The 22,761-nt window shown below is 50.5% G+C and overlaps 1 protein-coding gene across 2 annotated transcripts in view; it reads right to left on the bottom strand.

The window, feature by feature from the left end:
• UCK2 (uridine-cytidine kinase 2) overlaps positions 1-22,761 on the bottom strand; it is an 81,359-nt gene that overhangs the window by 43,677 nt on the left and 14,921 nt on the right. Inside the window, exon 1 of one of the 2 annotated variants that reach the window (XM_019822244.3) lies at positions 6,470-6,704. The exons of the other annotated variant lie outside the window; for it this stretch is intronic. Coding sequence (XP_019677803.1) covers positions 6,470-6,535 — 66 coding nt within the window. The 5' untranslated portion in view covers positions 6,536-6,704. Of the gene's footprint in view, positions 1-6,469; positions 6,705-22,761 lie in introns of those variants that run through there. 2 annotated transcript variants of the gene reach the window in all.

A 22,761-nucleotide genomic window follows, 5' to 3' on the forward strand; every position in this document is an offset into this window, starting at 1 on the left:
CCACCCAAGAGCCCCAATAGATGACTTTTTCGAACACAAGCAACGAACGTGACTGTCATATTTAACAAATGTGTAATGTAACTGACATATATCACATATACTTTCTATAGACATTTTGGAGAAACAAAACCTTTACCACAAACCAAAGCAGTCTGTAATCCAGCAGCCAGGAAGACTAGATGACCTCACGTCTCCGCGACTAATATTCTGCATTTCTAGAACACCCTGTTCGAGGTTATTCAGGTTCAGCCATATCAAGGTCAATTCCAAAACTAATTTCAAGCATGCTTTTTTAGCATCTGGTTCCAGGGGCGACTCCCCTTTAACTCATGGAAGGCCCTGGCTTCAAAAGAAGGTTTCTTTCTTTACAAAATACCCTACGAGCAGTCCCTCACTTACAGACACACCGTCCTCGGAAAGTTCACTGGCTGTGCAAAAGCAGGAACGCGTTTTTCCGTGCAAATGAATAACAATTAGGATCCCAGGATGGCTTCTTTAAGTTTTTTGAGTTTTATTTTATTTTGAGAGACACAGAGACCGTGCAAGTGCGGGAGGGGCAGAGAGAGAATCCCAAGCAGGCTCCCAGCCATCAGTGCAGAGCCCAGTGTGGAGCCCGAACTCACGAACCGGGAGACCATGACCTGAGCCGAAACCAGGAGTCGGACGCTTCACCGACTGAGCCACCCAGGTGTCCCCCCCACAACACAGCTTCTGATGTCAATTTGACCCATGATGCTGACAAAATACAGATAATGTGTCTACAAAATAGAGAAAACAGTGCCACTGCAATTCTAAAACTTGAGCAAAAAAAACCAGTACAAGTGGGTACATGCTGGAGCCTGAGGGTACAGGAAGACTGAGGTTTCTGAAGCTTTCTTCTTCATGCCACTCACCAAAACTGGCCAACGTGGCTTGTTCAACACACAACCGGCACACCTCCCCCATGCCTCTCTCCCCGCCCCCCCCCCCACCTGTCTGCGTGTCCCCAGAGGTGAGCCGTCAAGCGCATCGCACCTCTCAGGGTCTTAGGGTCAGTGTGCAAAGCAGACCTCTGCACACCCAGTGCCAGGCACAGGAAAAGGCAGTGCCCCCTGATGGACACCCCTGGAACCGTGCATTTTCCTATGCTGGAGCCCAGAGGCTCGCATAGAATTCCATGTTCCCTACGTTCCAGATGGGGCTGGGGCAGCTGAGAACCAGACAGTAAGAACCATCTCTCAAAGTAGCCAAATGCCTAACAAGGTCCCTAATTTAATTTTTTTAATGTTTGTTTATTTTTGAGAGAGAGAGAGACACAGACGACAGGCAGGCAGGTGCAGAGGGAGAGGCAGACACAGAATCTGAATCAGGCTCCAGGCTCCGAGCTGTCAGCACGGAGCCCGACGCGGGCGAGGTCACGACCTGATCATGATGCTTGAGCCACCCAGGTGTCCCGCAAGGTCCCTAATTTAAATAAAGCTGTGTTTATTGCTGCCTGTGGAGACTGCTCAATTACGGTTACGTTTATCTTTACACACAGATCTAACAAGCTTCTCTTCCAGACTTCAAATGAAAGGGGCAGTAACAATCGTTAGTGCCTCTGGATGACACTATTTTATTCTCAGTTAAAGTTTCAGTATCTGGTCGAGGCCACTCAGCAACATTAAGACCTGTGACCTGTGAGACCCCCACCTGGGTGGCGCCTATCAGTGGAGGCAAAGTCCCAGCCAACAGCCAGCAACCACGTGACTGAACTATTAAGGCAGTAAAAAAAAAAAAAAAAAAAAAAAGCTGACCTAAGTCTCAGACTGTAGCTGTTCCATTCACAAACTGCTCCTCACGGACACAAAGGGTCCCTGGAATCCTTTTCAATCATCTGTCTCTAAAACGAGGCCTTCCAGGGGGTCAGGACGTAAAGGAGGCTTATCTGAAACATGTGGCTTGAGGTCCAGGGGGATGGGGGGGGGGAGTGGTTTACTCTGGGGACCTCGTGGTCAGAAGACAGCCCCAGGGACATTTTCTGATATGGACGCTACCTTAGCAAGGGCAAGTTCACTCTTCCTGAGATGTAGCAGGACATTCCAGAGCAGGTGAAGGGCTTAGCTTCGTGGGATTTCTTCTCTGACACCACTCAGGAGGGAGCAGAGATGGAGAGAAAGAGACTGCAGGAGGGCACAGGGCAGGGGACTCTAACGTCTCATCCAGGTATTACTTTACTAAAGGATGTCTGTCAAGGCTGACGGAATAAGTAGGACTTTCCTTCCAATCAGCAACGACCTTCAAGGGGCAGTCATTAGAGAATAAAGAGTGATGAGGGCCTCAACCCAGCTCCTTCTGTTCCCCAAGGGCCACCCGGTAATTATCAGTTTACTGAAAACGTAACACAACTTACTGACATTATAAAAGCGGGATCATGAAACTCGTATTACGCCCCCGGAGGCAGGATAGCATGATGAAGAGAAATTAGGCTCGAGTTACACACATGTGCGTTTGCATCCAGATGTGGCTAGGCAACCTTGAGCCAAGGAGTTAACCTCCTTTGGTCTAAGTTTCTTCATAAGATGGCCAGGTAGGGGACACCTAGCTTACAGGTACATAGGAAATGGTCAATAAACCATAGCTCATCCACTTTTACTGCCTGTTGTTGACACAAATTCTATTTGGGAATTTCACTTTCACTTTTAATCCAGTTGATCCAGTCAACGGGGTGCTGTTTAGGTCTGAAGTGCAGGGGAGGGCTCAGAGATGGGACCTGACTCTCCCCGATGGGAGGAGAAACGACTGACTGACTGAGAGCTGGGACACATGTAACATGGATGGCAATAAGAGACCACAGCAGGGGCGCCTGGGTGGCGCAGCGGTTAAATGTCCGACTTCAGCCAGGTCACGATCTCGCGGTCCGTGAGTTTGAGCCCCACGTCAGGCTCTGGGCTGATGGCTCAGAGTCTGGAGCCTGTTTCCGATTCTGTGTCTCCCTCTCTCTCTGCCCCTCCCCCGTTCACGCTCTGTCTCTCTCTGTCCCAAAAATAAATAAACGTTGAAAAAAAAAAAAAAAAGAGAGACCACAGCAGAGGGCAGTTGAGCGTAACCAATCCAAGGATGGGGGCCGCGAGTCTCCAACACAGTTAGAGAGTGACAGCTAAGGGCCTCTCCCTAGACATCCCGCAAATTCCAGGACAGCCACTGGTGTCAACCTCCACTCTCAAATTGCCAGCAGCCTCCTCAGCAGGGGGGAAGGCCCCCCCCAAGAACACCTGTCCCAGGATGCTCCAAGTACACATGAAGAAGGCCCTTTTACGAAGACCTTCCCTGTGTCCGAACTCGGTGAGCTGCTTTATTTCATTCCTCCTTCAAAACACACACTTATGAAACATGTCGTAGTTGGGGCACCTGGATGCCTCAGTCAGTTGGGTGTCTGACTTTGGCTCAGGTCATGATCTCGCAGTTCACGAGTTCGAGCCCCGTGTCGGGCTCTGTGCTGACAGCTCAGGGCCTGGAGCCTGCTTCAGGTTCTGTGTCTACCCCCCTCTCTGCCCCTCCCACACTCATGCTCTGTCTCTGTCTCTCTTTGTCTCTCTCTCTCTCTCAAAACAAACAAAAAAAAAAATGTCGTAGCAACAGAAATAATCCCGGCAGAACTTATCCAGCAGATGCTGACCTGGAGAATTTGATTCATGGCTTACCCGACCCTTTCAACACTCACTGTGCTAACCAAACAGTCCCGGAAGGCCTCAGACAGATGGGTATAGAAGACAACACCAGGCACCTGCGTGGCTCAGTCGGTGAAGCATCCAACTTCAGCTCAGGCCATAATCTCGAGGTTCATGGGTTCGAGCCCTGTGTCGGGCTTTGCGCTGACAGCACAGAGCCTGCTTCGGATTCTCTCTCTCTCTGGCCCTCCCATCCACTCACACACACTTTCTCACTCTCTCTCTCTCTCTCTCTCAAAAATAAATACACATTAAAAAAATAAGGAGGGGCGCCTAGGTGGTTCAGTCAGTGAAGCGTCCGACTTCAGCTCAGGTCATGAGCTCACGGTTCGTGAGTTTGAGCCCCGTGTCAGGCTCTGTGCTGACAGCTCGGAGCCTGGAGCCAGCTTCAGATTCTGGGTCTCCCTCTCTCTCTGCCCCTCCCCTGCTCACACTCTGTCTCTCTCTTTTTTCTCAAAAATAAATAAACATTAAAAAAAGTGTTTTAATAAAGCAGGCCTTTTAATTGACTAATTAACATAAAACAGCACCAGGTCCCACAGTAACCTTTGTTGCTTTGAACACAGATGGAATGCCTAGGTCACCCTTACCTCATTGGTCACTCATCTGTTCTTACAGAAGGGTCCCTGGCTTGGCCTCTGTGAACAACTTCTCTGGGAAGGTGAGGGGAGGGAGGGGAGGGAAGGGGAGAGGAGGGAAGGGAGGGAGAGGGGAGGGAAAGGGAGAGGAGGGAAGGGGAGGGGAGGGGGAGAGAAGGGGAGGGAAGGGGAGAGAAGGGGAGGGAAGGGGAGAGAAGGGGAGGGGAGGGGAGAGGAGGGAAGGGAAGGAGAGGGGAGGGAAGGGAGGAGAAAGAAGGAGAGAGAAGGGGAGAGAAGGGGAGAGAAGGGGAGAGAAGGGGAGAGAAGGGGAGAGAAGGGGAGAGAAGGGGAGAGAAGGGGAGAGAAGGGGAGAGAAGGGGAGAGAAGGGGAGAGAAGGGGAGAGAAGGGGAGAGAAGGGGAGAGAAGGGGAGAGAAGGGGAGAAGGGGAGGGGAGGAACATTCCTACAGCACAGGTGCAAAGTCTCTGTCCGGAAAGCTCCCTCCTGCATACAGGTGGTCCTCTCCTGGGCTGAGGGCCGAGCACCAGGCAGGGAGTCAGCACGGGAACTGCTGACTCGGCCGGTCCTGTGACATGTCGAGACACTTCTGCTGCAAAGCCTCATATCACCTTCTCGGACTTGGCCAGTCTCCCCAGGGACAAGTCCCCAGACCTATCAGAGCAGCTGGCTGCTTGTCTGTTCATCCGTCCGCAAAATCGAGCTAATGTAGGCAAGGCTGCCGGCCAAGGGGGCAGACAGGGAACCACAGTCACTTGCTGCGTGACACCCAAGGCAGTTGCAGACTGCAGGAAGAACTGGACAGACCCACATGCAAATCCTGGCCTCCACCCGTCACTGGCTGAGCAACCCTGAGCAGGTTACTTAACCTCTCTGAGCCTCCATTCATCCCCTGAAACAGAAGGCCAAATGCCTAACACCTCGGGGCATAAGCAAATGGGCACGTGTTGATCTGTATGTGCATCTTGCAAAGTGGCTCAACATTCCATAAATGCTGGTGGTGCCTCACACACAAACCCGGATAGATCTATCCCGACTCGAGAGTTTTTGTAACCATCTGGAAGAACCAACCACTTTTCTCCAGTCCTCCTACCACGCTCACCTCCCTCGCTTCCTCACAGTGCTCATTCTAGACGCCAAGACCCTCGGAGTTCCTCTGGACCACCCTCTCAATCCCTCCAGCCGAGGCAGAGGGAAAGCGCTCCCGGGAGACAGGGCTGGCCTGGTGGTGGCCCCTAACCCTTTAATGCCAAGGCCAACAGGGACTGCCTAAGGCGGAAGCTAAGAGGTGGACTGGAGAAAGGAAGCTGGGGGCGGGTGGGGGGGACAGAATGACAGTCAGATGACGGCCAGGGTGGCAGGTGAGGGACACGTGGTGCCGCAGCAGGGCATCATTCAAACACCTCGGCTGGGCACACGGGCCTGTCGCACTGTCCCTGCCTCTCACCCCTGCTACCAACCGGCTGGGACCTCGGGCTACTCTTCCCAGCTCTCCGGTTCCGCCCGGAACGTCCCCACCGCCTCCCCAACCTGGCTACCTCCTGCTCATCCCTCCGACCCCCAGTTCAGGCATCACCCTGCAATTCTGTCTCCGGCTGGGCGTTCCCGACATGCACTGCAGTACATGTGACGCCAAGTTTACTCAGCTGCCCAGCCACCGCTCCTATCCTTTATCTGTCCTCCCCTGTGGCCTTCCTCGTCTCAGTGCACCAAGTTCTAGGGATGTAACGGGCACTCTGGGTTTGCCAGATCAATTAGTGATGCGGGTGGTACCTCGGACCGCAGTTTGCCTACTGTTCCGAAGGAGCCTCATTAGCTCATCAGCTTCGTAGCCAGGGGGCTCCGGGAGAACAGGGGTCAAGTGCCAAGTGTGCTTAAGAAAGACACTGTCATTCCCGACCTTGGTTCCACAGTGTATTCAAGGACGGGAGACGGACAAGACCACCTACTTCCCATGACTGTGGTTGACCTCGGGATCCCTGAGAAAGCAGGTGTGACAGAGAGGTCTGGTAACCGCTAGCTCTGAGTCCAAATGCTTTCCCAAGCCCCGAAAATGTCCCGTCTGCGGAGAATGAAGCCATGACACGCGTATGACTGGCTTCTGGGTCTCGTCTGCGTCAACACAGGACTAAACGTTAAAAACAAAGCCCCAGAGCCTCTGAGGGCTGTATTCAGTATACATACATCCTTAATTCTCAGGCTCCGAATACTGGTCCCCGCTGACACCTGCGGCTGCTGAAGGAGTGACATTTGACTCCGGGAGTGGTTTCCGATTGATTTATGTATTAAAGCCTTCCGGCTCCCGCCAGAGAAGGCCAAAGCTGGAGTTTGGAAGGTTAGCGGTTAAGTCGCCAGCAGGCCGACTGAAGACAAGCAAGCTGATACATGTCACAACTCCTCGTTTGCTCACTGAAGTCATTCCAAGTCTCCTTCCCTAAGAGACACCCCCTCTGGCCAGCTGCAAGATAAATAAATACACACAAGAATGTCAACTAAGAAATTAACGCTAAGACTTGTGGGTGGAGTGGTTGAAAAGATTTGTTTCCGAGTCTTTAAATCAGCTCATTACAAGTTATTTAAGGGGGGAAAAATACATAAAAACAACCAACAAAACTCACCTGATACCTAAACTGTCCAGTATTAGGGATACCACAGGCACTTAATATTCGCTGAATAGCTGAACGCATTAAACATAAGGTGCCTACTACGTCAGTGGACCCCCATCAGCTTAGGAGAAACCAGGTTTCAAACAGGAGATTGAGAAGTGGCTTTGTCACCTGCTAGCTGTGTGAGCATGCCTTAAAACGCTTCATTCTGGGGGCACCTGGGTGGCGCAGTCGGTTAAGCGTCCGACTTCAGCCAGGTCACGATCTCGCGGTCCATGAGTTTGAGCCCCACATCAGGCTCTGGGCTGATGGCTCGGAGCCTGGAGCCTGTTTCCGATTCTGTGTCTCCCTCTCTCTCTGCCCCTCCCCCGTTCACGCTCTGTCTCTCTCTGTCCTAAAAATAAATAAAAACGTTGAAAAAAAAAATTAAAAAAAAAAAAAAAAACGCTTCATTCTGAAGCCTTGGTTTTATCACCTCCTGTAAGTGGAAATGGCTACACATGTTAGAGAATATGTAACAAACACACTGTTTGGAACATGTCACATATTGTAACATATTGTTTAGAACACAAAGCGCACAATACCCTCCGTAGGTCACACAGACACCGCTTTCCCAGGGATCCTTCTTTCCCATCACCCCATTCTCATACCAGGGCGCCCGGGTGGCTCTGTCTGTTAACTGTCTGACTTGGGCTCAGGTCATGGGTCATCTCAAGGTTTGCGAGTTCAAGCCCCACATCAGGCTTGCTGCCATCCCGCCTGTCAGCACAGAGCCCGTTCCGATCCTCTGTCCCCCTCTCTGTCTGCACTTCCCCTGTTGGTTCTTTCTCTCCCTCCCTTTCTCTCTCTCGCAAAATAAATAAATAAGCTTAAAAACTAAAATAAACTGAAAAAGCCATTTTCGTACCTATTTTCACATTTCACGCTCTCAACACCCAGGTGCCGCAGACACCTTCTTGCGCTTTCCAGAAAGGATCAGAGATCGTGGAGGTGAGTCCACTTACACTAGGGCACACCCAGAGTCTGAGCGGGAACAGACGCACGGTGTTCCGACCCCTCTACCGTGACTCCTGCCGGTGCCCCGTGCCGGCCGGGACAAGGACACGGCGTCCCCCCTCCCCAGGCTAGCTCTGGGACGCCGCGCGGGCCCTCCACCCTCACCTCTGCACCCACCAGCTGTCCCGGAAACCCCCATGTTCCAAGTCACAGGCGGCTCCCGCTTCTGCACACGACGGGCTTTCAGCACGCGCCCCAAAGCGAGGTCCAAACAGCACGGCTCCTACTGCCCCGCGTGTTCCGACATCGACACGAAGTTCAGCTGACAGAGGCGACGTGGGCCCCAATCAGGGCAGAGGCTTGCCATGGAAGATGCAGGGAGTGGGAAGGGTCTGAACGGGTAAGTGACAGCACCTAGGCATGGTGGGGTCTGGGTCTGTTGAACCGTGTTCTCAAACAAGACGGCAAGGATGTAGGTCTGCTGCTGTATATGAGAGCCTGATGTGGGGACATCTCGGCTGCAAAATACATGGAGATTTGGACAAGGACTAGAAATAGGCATTTGTGGAAGGAATTCAGGAAGCCTGACTCACGGCAACCAACCTTCACACGGTACGGTCTACTGCTTCCGGAAAGAAGTCCTAAGGAGAGCTAAGCTGGACCCTGCCAGTTACAATCTACGTCATTCCAGAGATAAAGAACGTCCTTTTCATGTGTCTTACAAATGCCCATCCAACCAAGGGAGAACAGTTCAAAACAGGCTCCACACATTCCACACCGCTTCCTGGAAAAAATGGCGATCCCCATCTTCCCCAGAGAGATACTCTACAGCTTCTGTCCTCTTTTCAGTGTCCGTGTGTTCAAGGTATTTCGCCAATTATTAGTAACACCTGTTAAAAAGAAAACCGCAGGCCCAAAACGGTGTCACTTGGGTCAGGCCAAGCCACCGAACCACGCTGAAGGCCTAACCTAACCACAGTTGCAGCCTTCTCCAGAAATGGAGTCTTTTTTTTTTTTAAATTTTTTTTTTTTTTAACGTTTATTTATTTTTGAGACAGAGAGAGACACAGCATGAATGGGGGAGGGGCAGAGAGAGAAGGAAACACAGAATCGGAAGCAGGCTCCAGGCTCTGAGCCATCAGCCCAGAGCCTGACGCGGGGCTCGAACTCGCGGACCGCGAGATCGTGACCTGGCTGAAGTCGGACGCCTAACCGACTGCGCCACCCAGGCGCCCCCAGAAATGGAGTCTTAACCTGGCAGTCGGGAATTTTCTGGTAAGTGCCAACGAGGGAATGTGTCTCATGCGCCCTCTCCACCCCCCAAAGGAAGCTGAAGTCACCCACCCGATAAGACCCCCAGTCCTGCTCCTAAAAGAAGGTGACCTTGCCTGGAGCCATATTTTCTTTTGTCTTGCTAATAACTCCATTGCCTTCCCTCCTTCCTATGAAACCCTTCCCTTTGGGGATGGATGCCTGGGTGGCTCAGGCAGGTAAGCATCTGCCTTTGGCTCAGCTCATGATCTCACAGTTTGTGGGTTCGAGCCCTGCATCGGGCTTTGCACTGACTGCACAGAGCCCGCTTCAGCTTCTCTGTCCACCTCTCTCTCTGCCCCTCCCCCACCTGTGCACACATACCCTCTCTCCCTCTCTCTCAAAAATATACATTAAAAAAAAAAAAAACCTCCCATTTTGTGTACTACTCCTTGGAACTCCCCTCGACTTGCTAGAAGGGAGGCAGCCTGATTCATGAATCACGTAATAAAGCCACGGAGATCTTCAGATTCACTCGGTTAAATTCTTGTTCTTTAACACACCTTCGGAAGAGAACTTATCTAACTTTTCACACCCAGTTAAAATCTCAATTATGTTCTCCCTTTTTCGTTTAGGTTTGTGTATTTTGGAGGGAGGGAGGGAGGGAGGGAGAGAGAGAGAGAGAGAGAGAGAGAGAGAGAGAGAGCACGAGTAGGGGAGGGGCAGAAAGAGAGAGAGGGAGACCCAGAATCTGAAGCAGGCTCCAGGCTCTGAGCCATTGGTACAGAACCTGACGTGGGGCTTGAACTCACAAACCTCAAGATCGTGACCTGAGCCAAAGTTGACACTTAACCGACCGAGCCACCCCGGCGCCCCTTTAATTATGTTCTCTTAAAGTAGGGTTTAGGGGCGCCTGGGTGGCTCAGTCGGTTAAGCGGCCGACTTCGGCTCAGGTCATGATCTCACGGTCCGTGAGTTCGAGCCCCGCGTCGGGCTCTGTGCTAACAGCTCGGAGCCTGGAGCCTGCTTCGGATTCTGTGTCTCCCTCTCTCTGACCCTCCCTTGTTCATGCTCTGTCTCTCTCTGTCTCAAAAATAAATAAACGTTAAAAAAAAAAAAAAAAAAGTAGGGTTTAGTACGCGTTGGGGACCTGCAGGAAAAACAGAAGCACAGAGGAGAGAGTTCGAGAACTGGAGTAAAGAAAATAAGGTGTTATTTACAGGCTGGGAAAGATGTGGTGTAGTAAAAGCTAAATGGAGAGCTGCTTCAGCGTGAAAGGTAGAACCAAAATCAACATAAACACAGGGAAAGACAGATTTCTTTTTTAATCTAAAGAGATTCAAAAAATACACTAAATTAAAAACAAAAAAAAAGACCGAGGCTCCTGGCTGACTGAGTGCGACTCTTGATCTTGGGAGTTATGGGTTCAAGGCCCACATTGGGTGTAGAGATTGCTTAAAAATAAAATCTTTAAGGGGCGCCTGGGTGGCTCAGTCAGTTAAGCATCCGGACTCTTGATCTCGGCTCAGGTCTGATCTCGCGGTTCTGTGGGTTCGAGCCCCACATGGGGCTCTGCACTGGTGGTGTGGAGCCTGCTTGGGATTCTGCCCCCCACCCCGCAAGTACGCAACTGCCCCCGTCAGGTTAGCAATGGGGACTCACGCTACCTGTCAGTTCTCGTATTCTTCCAGTGATCAGGTCCTGGAGAGAAACCAGAGAAGCCAGAGCTTACCTTCCCCAGGGCAAGCTGCATGGAATCACCTGAATACAGTGAGTGACCATCCTGACCGGACCGCACCTGTTCCCCAGCCCTTAGCTGGTTCGGAGGCCGAGCCCAGGCTTTTTGTGTGCGAGGGCCCAGGTGCTCAAGCCTGCCATTGCCCTCCAAGGCAAAACCATTCCAGAATCCACTGCCTCCCAGCTCTCCCCCCAGCTCTGGGGGCCAAAATGAAGGCGGAAGGGAAAGGGGCCTTCGCTTTCTCGCACTTGCCCAGAGACCACGGGACCCGGCTGGGCAGGCTCGTGGAGGTTCGGAACCCAAGATTCTGAGACTGTTGAGGAAGAAACTTTCAAAGATGAAACCTCTATGTTCAAGTTAACTAAGTACCACCGCTCCCATAAACAGACATTCCCAAAGCCCGGTTTACCCAGAGCCTTGGGCTCCTGTACTGATGAAGAAGAGCTCCCAGGAAGGTAACTCGCTCGTCCCCGGGTGTGAAATACTCCAGACGGAGACACAGGGCGTGGAGGGAAGGAGGAAAAGCTTCCATGACATCACTCGGACGTAAGCCTGGTAAACACCACGTAACTGTTCTGGGACGTGGAGAGATCTCAGGTTCCCTGCCCTTCCTAGCATTTCTGGGCCGCCCTCGTCACATCGCTTACCTGCTAATCCAGTCAATCTCTCTGAGTCATGGGTGCTTGTTAATCACGCTTACTTTATACAGAAGATGACCAAGCTGCAGACGCGGATGGCTCTAGTAACTATTCAACAAAACCTGGCAGAGGCTGGATGGATGTGTGGGGTTTAGACACCACGCCAAGAATAGAAAGGGAAGAAAAAGTACCTGGAACAAGGAAACTCTCTGTGGGGCGCCCGGGTGGCTCAGTCGGTTAAGCGACCGACTCTCGGTTTCAGCTTAGGTCACGATCTCACGGGTTCGTGAGTTCGAGCCCCACATCGGCCTCTGCCCTGAGGGTGCAGAGCCTGCTTGGGATTCCCTCTGTCCCTCTCTCTCTCTGCCCCTCCTTCCCTCTCTCTCTCTCTCAAAATAAACAAACTCGAAAGAAAGAAGGAAAGAAAGAAAGGAGTCGACAAAAAAACTCTGCTACTTATTCCAAGGGACACTTCCTGTCTAAAACTAGCTTTTCCAGTTTTCACAAAGATTCCAGATTCCCTCACTACCACCGCCCTTATATAAACTGGCCACGAACACCCAACACAAAATTTTAGAGCCAAAGACGGGAAAAGGAACTATTTTTACGCCCAAAGTTAATCTCATTTTCCTCTTATCACTTTGTTTAAAACTATATACAATTAGTCCCCGGGCATTGGCTTTCTCCTCTCCCTTCTGCACCACCCACCCCACCGCTCTGCCCGGCCCCTTTTCCTCGAAATCTCCGCGGCCAGTAAGTCCCAGACCACGTTCACTCCAGCACTAACTACCACGTGAGTGCCGGCAGTGTGGCTCCAGAGAGAACCTCTGCTTGGTTCCGGGTGCCCCCCACTTCTTCCCGGAGCCAAAACCCACCGTTTTGCCAGGCACTGCATAGACACAAGGCTTCGCCTCTCGTTGGGACTCTCAGGGCAGGCCACCCGACCTCCTCCACCGGGCTCATGGGTAAAGCACACAGAAGAGCCAAACCTCAATTCTCTTTTTCCTTATCCTCTGCCCCTCCCCCACTCGGGCAAACCGCACCAAGTAAAAGTAAATCAATATTGACATTCCAACGGTGAGAATCTGCCCGGCCCTTCTGCTGAGGGCACTTTTAAGATTCTGTCCTTCCCTATTATTCTGACTGACTTGTCATAACTGCATTCACCTGCCTTTTCCCACACTGGGCTTATTTTGTTCCATATCGGCCGAGACAGTCCCATCACTGCGCCTTCCTATGACCCACCGTGTGGCTAAGGCTTTCTAGCCCTCAGCTGACATCAGCCTAAGGGTAAGGACGTGAGGGGCAGCTGGTATCGGGACCTTTTTTGCGTTTCTTTTTTGCATTTTTTAAAATTTTTAGAGAGAAAGAGGGCACACGAGTGGGGGGAGGGGGTTGGGGGGGGAGAGAAAGAGGGAGAGAGAATCTCAAGCAGGCTTTACACTCAGTGCAGAGCCTGATGTGGGGCTTGATCCTAACCACCCTGGGATCATGACCTGAGTGCAAATCCAGACTCAGGCACTCAACAGACTGAGCCACCAGGTGCCCCAAGGACCACCCATGTCTACTCCAAACTCCCCGTCTATTTAAACCGCAACGTTTCTTCTAGAAGTTTAACTCCTACCAATTCTTCTTTCTTAAAAATTAAAAAGATATATTTTTAATGTTTATTTATTTATTTTAATGTTTATTTATTTTTGAGAAAGAGAGAGAGAGAGAGTGTGCAAGGGAGGGGCAGAGAGAGAGGGAGACACAGAACCCGAAGCAGGCTCCAGGCTGAGCTGTCAGCACACAGCCCAACTCGGGGCTTGAACCCACAAACCACAAGATCATGACCCGAGCTGAAGTCAACACCCAACCAACTGAGCCACCCGGGTTCTGCTAACTCCTACCAATTCTTTATAAGATTCTAGAATGGTTATCCAAATGAATGAGGTGAAACCAAACATCAAAGGAGAAAAATGGGCAGGTCACAGAATAAGCCTAAAAAGACAGCAGCCACATGGCAAACTTTAACTTCACTCATAAGTAAAGGCAAACCAACAATTCCTCGTTCTATTTTTCTTCCATTCAGAACTGCAGTTCAAATGTTTGATAAGGCCCAGCAATCCCACACTCGATTCCATGACTCAGCTGTGAACGACGTTTATATGATGATAATAATGTAAAACACTAAATGTCACTCTAACTGAACTTGATACAATTATAATAGAAGAAGAGACATGTGGGGAAGGGGAAAGTGCCAGTTAAAACCTAATGATCTACAATAGGAAGTCAATAAGGAATGCCGATATTGAGGGGGAAATCAGAATGATACCATAGAAATGTGATTTTTTGAAATATGGAGACAAAAGTAGAAAAGAACAAAAGGGATGAATGTGGCTGTCTCTGGGGCACCTGCGTGGCTCAGCGGGTTAAGCATCTGACTCTTGGTTTCAGCTCAGGTCATAATCTCACAGTTTTGTGAGTTCAAGCCCCACATCGGGCTCTGCACTGACAGTGTAGAGCCTGCTTGAGATTTCTCTCTCCTTGTCTCTCTCTGCCCCTCTCCGGCTCTCCCTCTCTCTCAATCAATCAGTCAATCAATCAAACACTTAAAAATTAGAAAAAAAGAGGGGCGCCTGGGTGGCGCAGTCGGTTAAGCGTCCAACTTCAACCAGGTCATGATCTCGCGGTCCGTGAGTTTGAGCCCCGCGTCAGGCTCTGGGCTGATGGCTCAGAGCCTGGAGCCTGTTTCCGATTCTGTGTCTCCCCCTCTCTCTGCCCCTCCCCCGTTCATGCTCTGTCTCTCTCTGTCCCAAAAATAAATAAAAAACGTTGGGAAAAAAATTTATTAAAAAAAAAAATTAGAAAAAAAGAAACAAAGTGGCTGTCTCTGAAAAAAATGGGCTGGGATAAAGGAGGGGGCCTGCAGGTTCTGGCTACAGACCTCACAGCAGGTGTAATAGTCCTAACTGTCCTCGTCACCTTCATCTTCGTAAGAACTAACACTTATTGGCTGTTTCCCATTTACCGGACAGCATTTCAGTTGCCTTCTCTGTACTACTTCATGTAATCCTTACAACCTCTGAGAGGCAGGCACTATTTTGTACCCATCTTACAGATGAGGAAAATGAGGCACGGAGCAAGTGAACTGCCCAAGGGTAGAGCTGAGGCAATATTCTCTTTTTATACTAAATACTTTGGTAAACTTCTACCAAAGTAATAATACGCAGGTTAGGTTTTTAATTGCGTACTTGCACGTAAGCAGCAGCATTTGGAAATAAGAATGGCCAGGGGCACCGGGGTAGCTCAGTTAAAAGAATCCGACTTCAGCTCAGGTCATGATCTCACGTTGAGTTCGAGCCCTGCCTCGGGCTCCTGCTGACAGTGTGAAGCCTGCCTGGGATTCTCTCTCTCCCTGTCTCTGCCCCACCCCTACCCCCCAAACAAATACATAAGCAACGACAAACAAAAGGAAACAAGTACGGCCAATTACCCATGAGGGTGAGAACAATTTCCAGTGTACATGACAGAAGGCTCAGATGGGGCCAAAAGCAAGCATAATGGTGTTGCTGCACCAGAAGGTGACTAAATTGAATAGGTGCCCCCTGTAACAGGCTGAGCCCGTAGGTCCACTATTAACAAGAACCCCTGTGCCTTCATGAAGAAAAGTCCAAACTGCCCTCTCTGGGACAGGACAAAAAGATATCTAATCTCTCAGTCAAACCAGCTTCCAGGACTCTTGCAGCCTGAGACTGAGAGTGTGTTAATATTTACATCAAAGAGGGCTCTCTGCTCTTTGATGTCTCACGCTCACTTCCAGGATGGAATGCTGTCCCAGCAAAATGTGCACTCTTGACAAAATTCTGCACACATTTTCAAGAGATTGATGGCCCTTCTGAAGCCCATCCGTGGACCCCAGGCTTATCTAAGGAGCCCTGCCCTGCAGGAAAACGCTGCGCCCCCACTGGAGGGGAAGAGAAGGAAAGACAAGACTTCACCACCTTCCAAATATTACTATAAAATATCGCCCCAAAATTTAATCAGGCTTTTTTCTCATCAGCCCAATTACGGGAACCAGGAAAAGACCAGTCCGTAACCAGGGTGCTCAAAACTCCAAATAAGCATATGCTTAGAATTCAGTGACACAGGGGCACCTGGGTGGCGTAGTTGGTTAAGCGTCCGACTTCAGCCAGGTCACGATCTCGCGGTCCATGAGTTCGAGCCCCGCGTCAGGCTCTGGGCTGATGGCTCAGAGCCTGGAGCCTGTTTCCGATTCTGTGTCTCCCTCTCTCTCTGCCCCTCCCCCATTCGTGCTCTGTCTCTCTCTGTCCCCAAAAAAATAAATAAACGTTGAAAACAAAATTAAAAAAAAAAAAAAAGAATTCAGTGACACAAAGTTTCTTTACAGGGATGATGTTTAGCAGTAAAAAGCGACTGCGGAGACATGGCAGCAGCCGTCTGCAAGAGCATCCCTGTCCTCAGGATCCTGCTGATGTGGCTGCCGTACTTCCCAGAGCTCAAGGACACTGACATTTAGCTCATATAAACCAGGACTTCAGATCCTGTTCATTGTTGCAAAGTTAAGATAATGTCACACCCTGGGGTGATGGGTGGCTCAGTCGGTTGAGTGTCGGATGATTGATTTCAGCTCTGGTCAGGATCCTGGCCGTGTGGGATCAAGCCCCATGTTGGGCTCCACAAAGAGCTTGGCGCTGAGCATGAAGCCTGCTTAAGATTCTCTCTCTCCTTCTGCCCCTCCCCTGCTAAGACAAAAAATAGGTAAGGTCCTACCTCAAGGGACATGGCCCCCAGGGAGTCGTGGAGAAAAGAAAAATATGTTTCCCAAAGGAGCAACATTTATGTAAGAGGCACTACATCTATGTATCAGTGCATGTCTGTAACTGAAAAGAAAGAGCTTTTGGTTGGGGGAAAGCAAGCAGGTTGTAGCAAGGATCAGGGACGCAAGTTTATGCACACGCTCAGTAGAGCAGCGCGGACTCCAGCGACGTGGCTGGAGTCTAAATTCCAGCCCCACGGCTTAGTACTGTCGGCATCTGGGACAGTTCCTTCGCTTCTCTAGGCTGCGATTTCCTCATCTGGACACTGGACAAATTTTGAAAGGAAATGGATAACAGACACGCATACAGGGGCGCCTGGGTGGCTCAGTCGGTTAAGCATCCGATTTATGCTCAGGTTATGATCTCATGGTTCATGGGTTGAAGCCCCACGTTGGGCTCTGTGCTGACAGCTTGGAGCCTGGAGCCTGCTTCGGATTCTGTGTCTCCCTCTCTCTCTGCCCCTCCCCTGCTCACACTCTGTCTCACTCTCTCAAAAATAGATAAACATTAAAACACACACACATACGTATAAAGATGGCATTAAATGATAACAAGAAAATAAAATAAGGCAGTGGAATGCAGAGGGGCTCCACCAGTATTATGTCAGTGTTTTGCAAGAGCATGTATCCGTCTGGAAAACATGGTAAAGCACAATAAAAGTTATTTTTAATACATTAAAAATCTGTGCCACCCCTCAAAACACCTCAATTCGAACATTTGCCGAGAGCTCAACAGCAATGTGGTTGTTGATAAAAATGCAGGGTCCATTTAAAGCTGGCTTTTCCACACTTAATTTACAAGAACCGTCCACATGACCTAACAGTTTTTAATCTCACAAGGTCAAAGTTTTCTGCACTGGTCCTGTGTTCCAAAGCAACAGTGACCATCTACCATCCCTCCGGCCATGCCTACCCCCTTCACTATCCACACACCTACACACTCCCCGGGCCCAACTCACAGGGCAGGAAGGACAGAGGGCAAACTGTTCCCGATGTAAACAAGTGTGCCTCCTGCACGAACACTTCTCACCAACACTAGCCTAACGTTCAGCTCTGTGCAGAGCAACCACCATGGAGATGGGAAGCATTATCAGCCCGGAACTATACATGTGAGGTTAACTTTTCAGATCTCAAATTCAGATGAAAGAAACCAAAGAAGCCAGATGACAGGGCGCCTGGGTGGCTCAGTCGGTTAAGCATCTGACTTCAGCTCAGGTCATTATCTCGCGGTTTGTGGGTTCGAGCCCCGCGTCGGGCTCTGTGCTGACGGCTCAGAGCCTGGAGGCTGCTTCAGGTTCTGTGTCTCCCTCTCTCTCTGCCCCTCCCCTGCTCACGCTGTGCCTCAGTCTCGCAAAAATAAATAAATGTTAATAAATAAATAAGCCAGATGCACCCCATATGTAACCCAATCCCACACTCGTGGCAAGAAAAATACCTCCTTTACACTCCCTCCAGTATCTTTGAGCACCTATGATTTTCTTCTTTTTTTTTTTTAAGTATTTTTATTTTGAGAGGGAAAGAGCATGAGTGGGAGAAGGGCGGGGGGGAGAGAAAGAGAGAGAGAAAGAGAGAAAGAGAGAGACAGAGAGAGAGAGAAAGAGAATCCCAAGCAGGCTCTGCACTGTCGGCACAGAGCCTGATTTGGGGCTTGAGCTCACGAACCATGAGATCATGACCTGAGCCGAAGTCAAAAGCTGGACGCTCAACCGGCTGAGCCACCCTGGTGCCCCCGGCACCTGTGATATTCTAAGCACCCTGGGTACAGAGGGAAGTCGCTGCTCTTAAAACCCACAGTCTACTGGAAAGACAGGCAGTGGACAGCAACACGGGGTGCTGGAGGGAGGAAAACATAGGACAGAAGCCTCAGTTCAGACTGCAGGGGACTGACAGACACTTCCTCGGGGTTTGAAGTGACCAGACAAAAGACGAGGGGACAGCATGGGGAGCAGAAGCAGCAACACGTCCAGAGGAATGGAAGTGAGCGCTCTGAGATCTGGGAACAGGAAGGAGCAGACAATGAGTTTGGGAAGGGACAGGATGGCATATGGAGGGCGGCAGGAAGGAAGGCTGGAGGGACTACGCTGGCCGGCTCCGGGGGGAGGCAGTGCTGACGACAAGCCTGAAGGTGAAAGGAGAACCACCAAAGAATGTTAGGGGAGCGACAGACTTGATCACAGCCGCATTTTTTTTTCCCCTAAAAGATTGCTCCAACAGCAACGTGGAGAATGTTTTGGAAAAGGTCCAGATTGGCAGCTGGGAAACTGGTCACTGGAGAGTTATCCAGGCAAGAAATGATGGATGCAGGGAGGCGAAGGTAATTTCAGGACAAAGTAGAACTGATCGGACCCTCCGGGGGGCCCGGCTGGACGAGCGAGGACACAGGAGCGCTACCTGGACCGTGGCAGAGCTGACGCGGGGTTTCTGTCCCGTGCCTTCGTGTGCACAGAAAACACAGAAGTGCAGGTCTGTGGATGGCACCAGGTGAGGTCGCCTCTTACCGCTGAATGAATGGGGAAGGAGGCCAGGAAAGGACTCGGGACAGGAAATAACCTGGGAGTCACTGCCAAACAGAGGATACAGAGACAGAGAGGGCGAGGACCACGGGTCCAAGCAGGGGGTCCTGAGGCAGGACGCATTCACGGGTAGAAAGGAACCCAGGCAGTTGGCTGATAAAGAATAGCGAGAGAGGTGGGAAGCCAGCCAAGGGCAGTGAAACGAGGTTCCCTGGAAGAAATGGCCCTTCTCAAATGTTACAGAAAAGCAAGATAAAGGATCAGTAGCTTTAAGAGGACTTGGGGACTACGGGTGACTTTGGCAAGAGGAGCTTAACCCTAGCCCGTTAACACGTTCCAACTCCTTTTGACCTCTGACAGCATTTACCGACTCCCCCCGCTTACATGCCACTTGTCACGCCTTCAATAATCAGCATGAAGTCCTTTCTCTGCACAAGGCTAAGGATGCAAAGGTGGACAGCCTGCGTTCCAGGGTCCTGGAATCCAGAAATCGCAGATCCGCCGGCCGACCACGATAGAGGAGCGTGAATGCTACAGGAAAGTAAAGGATGGGAATGCAAACTGGTGCAGCCGCTCTGGAAAACAGTGTGGAGGTTCCTCAAAAAATTAAAAATAGATCTACCCTATATCCAGCAATAGCACTGCTAGGAATTTACCCAAGGGATGCAGGAGTGCTGATGCGCAGGGGCACTTGTACCCCAATGTTTATAGCAGCACTTTCAACAGTAGCCAAATTATGGAAGGAGCCTAAGTGTCCATCAACTGATGAATGGAAAAGAAATTGTGGTTTATATACACAATGGAATACTACTTGGCAACGAGAAAGAATGAAATATGGCCTTTTGTAGCAATGTGGATGGAACTGGAGAGTGTTATGCTAAGTGAAATAAGTCATACAGAGAAAGACAGATACCATATGTTTTCACTCTTATGTGGATCCTAAGAAACTTACCAGAAGACCATGGGGGAGGGGAAGGAAAAAAATAAATAGAGAGAGAGGGAGAGAGCCAAACCATAAGAGACTCTTAAAAACTGAGAACAAAATGGGGCGCCTGGGTGGCTCAGTCAGTTAAGCGGCCGACTTCAGCTCAGGTCATGATCTCGTGGTCCGTGAGTTCGAGCCCCGCGCCGAGCTCTGTGCTGACAGCTCAGAGCCTGGAGCCTGTTTCAGATTCTGTGTCTCCCTCTCTCTGACCCTCCCCCGTTCATGCTCTGTCTCTCTGTCTCAAAAATAAATAAACGTTAAAAAAAAAATTTTTTTTTAAAAACTGAGAACAAACTGAGGGTTGATGGGGGGTGGGAGGGAGAGGAGTGTGGGTGATGGGCATTGAGGAGGGCACCTGTTGGGATGAGCACTGGGTGTTGTATGGAAACCAATTTGACAATAAATTTCATGTTAAAAAAAAAAAGGAAAGAAAAGGAAATTTCGTTTGGTCTGGCAGGCATTTATTAAAGGACTATGCGAGGCACTGGGTTAGCAGAGATGAGTCAGACCTAGACGCGTCAGCTCCGTGAGGTCAAGGGCTTTTCCTAACGCACTCCTACGTTCCCAGCACCTGCCAGAGTGCCTGGCACTTTGTAAGGAACCAGCGAGCATTTGCTGGAGGAAGGAAATGAACGGAAGACGTGACCTGCTCTCTCGGGGGTAGACAAGGGTACACACTTTGGGAGACAGTTGTGATCTGGATCTGAGGAGCGGTAGGATTTTGCTAGACACACGAGGGCTGAAATGTTTTTGACGACGTATCTTCTACGCCAAGACCAAGTTCCCAGAGCCACACAAGTCTTGGTAACCCGCCAGCTATACAACATGCCTTGTCTCTACTAAAGTCATCAAATCGCTGACGGAAGAGGTAGGGAGGCTGACAATGTGCTGGTCGCATGCTGCCCCTTGACTCGGTGGGGATCTCCACGGGTGGGTCCACTGAGCCATACAAAACGTGTACACTTTCCCATGGGTTCTTCTTCTTTTTGTTGTTACTTTTTCTTAATGTTTACTTTTTAGAGGGAGACAGAGCATGAGCAGGGGAGGGGCAGAGAGAGAGGGAGACACAGAAACAGGTTCCAGGCTCCGAGCTGTCATCACAGAGCCTGACACGGGGCTCGAACTCACAAGCCACGAGATCATGACCTGAGCCGAAGTCCAATGCTTAACTGACTGAGCCACCCAGAGGCCCCCCCACGGGTTCTATTTTTAAATAGAAGGGTTTTTTTTTTTTCTTAAGTTTATTAATTTATTTTGAGAGAGAGAGAGCATGAGTGGGTGAGGGGCAGAGAGAGAGAGAGAATCCCAAGCAGGCTCCACACTGTCATTCCAGAACCTGACGCCGGGCTCAAACTCACAAACCGTGAGATCATGACCTGAGCGGAAACCAAGGGTCGGTCGCTTAACCGACGGGGCCACCCAGGTGTCCCAATTAGAAGGGTTTGTTTTGTTTTGTTTTACCGTTTATTTATTTTTGAGACAGAGAGAGACACAGCATGAACGGGGGAGGGGCAGAGAGAGAGGAAGACACAGAATGTGAAGCAGGCTCCAGGCTCCGAGCCATCAGCCCAGACCCGACGCGGGGCTCAAACTCATGGACCACGAGATCGTGACCTGAGCTGAAGTCAGACGCTTAACCGACGGGGCCACCCAGGCGTCCCAATTAGAAGAGTTTTTAAAAGGCATGTCAGTAAGCTGCTTTTTCTTCCCCTGTAACCACCCATTGTGAGACAAGTCCGCCCAAATCTTTTCAAGAAGAGGTCCAACTTGACAACGGCAGGAAAGGACGACCACTGAGGCCTGCGGCAACGAGAGAACAGGACGACTGAAAGGTGGCCCGCGGGAGGGAGTGGCCAGCATCTGACCCGTTGGGGGGGCCTGATCCGCAGGGAAGCAAATCACATCACATCAGTAAATGGAAATCAAACTGGCCCCATCGCCATCCGTGCCACCACACCTGGACACGTCGGGCTCACACGTCCAGGAAGCTGGGCTGGTTGGAAGTGGGCAGACAGCAGCACAGGGCACGAGCCACGGGTTCCGGCCGCTGCAGAAACGCCGCCACGGATAACCCCCCCTGCGTGCATTTTCTCCTCACATCCTACCAGCAATCCTCCAAAGCAGACATTACCTGCTCTTCCCAGATGCACAAACGGGTACAGAAGACACAGATGAGGAGTGGTCGAGCTGGGATGTTAACACGAGCATGGCTATGTCTGTTGCGCCCCACGAAGCTGTCTGGCCTTGCAGCGGGAAAGCATTTTCCAGAAGAAACCAGGGAGCTGCGCTCCAATCCTTGCTTGAAGAAGAGACCTCATAAAGTCTCGAGTCTATCAACCATGAAGACTTTAATCCCCACTAAGACCTGTAAAAGGAGCCTCAGGGCAGGCCTGGGATTTAGGTCTTCTTAGAGGACACATCCAGAAATGTCCAGAAATGTCTAGAAATGTCCAGAAATGTCTAGAAATGCAAGCTTTTCCACCTCAAGCATGACCTCTCCTGATCGTAGCTTCTAGAGACCAAAGGGCCAATCCCGCGTGCACTCAGCTCTGTGTCCTTCAAAGTCAGCCAAGGAGAGCACCCCCTGCTTGCCTTTTCTTCCAGAAGAGCATTCACTGCCTCTCTTGCTTAAAGAGAGTATTCACTGAGAGTATTCAAGAGTATTCGCCGCCTCTCAGTGTTCAATACTATGTGTCAAATACTATTCTGTTCATTCTGTTTTCAAATATTTACCCTCTCTACCAAGGAAGCGGAGAAAAATAAAGCCACTGACTAGTCAAAATAGTATGTTTTGCCTCAGTAGAAAAATCAACAGGTCCTCAGGAGATATGCCTCACCCTAAACAGCAGGGCCCTTGGCCAATCTCCTCACCAAATTCAACTCACGGAGAAAGTTTCTCAGACGACCAATATGCCACACAATAGAAA

The sequence above is a fragment of the Felis catus genome, chromosome F1, assembly GCF_018350175.1.
Source record: "Felis catus isolate Fca126 chromosome F1, F.catus_Fca126_mat1.0, whole genome shotgun sequence".
Classification (NCBI taxonomy): domain Eukaryota; kingdom Metazoa; phylum Chordata; class Mammalia; order Carnivora; family Felidae; genus Felis; species Felis catus.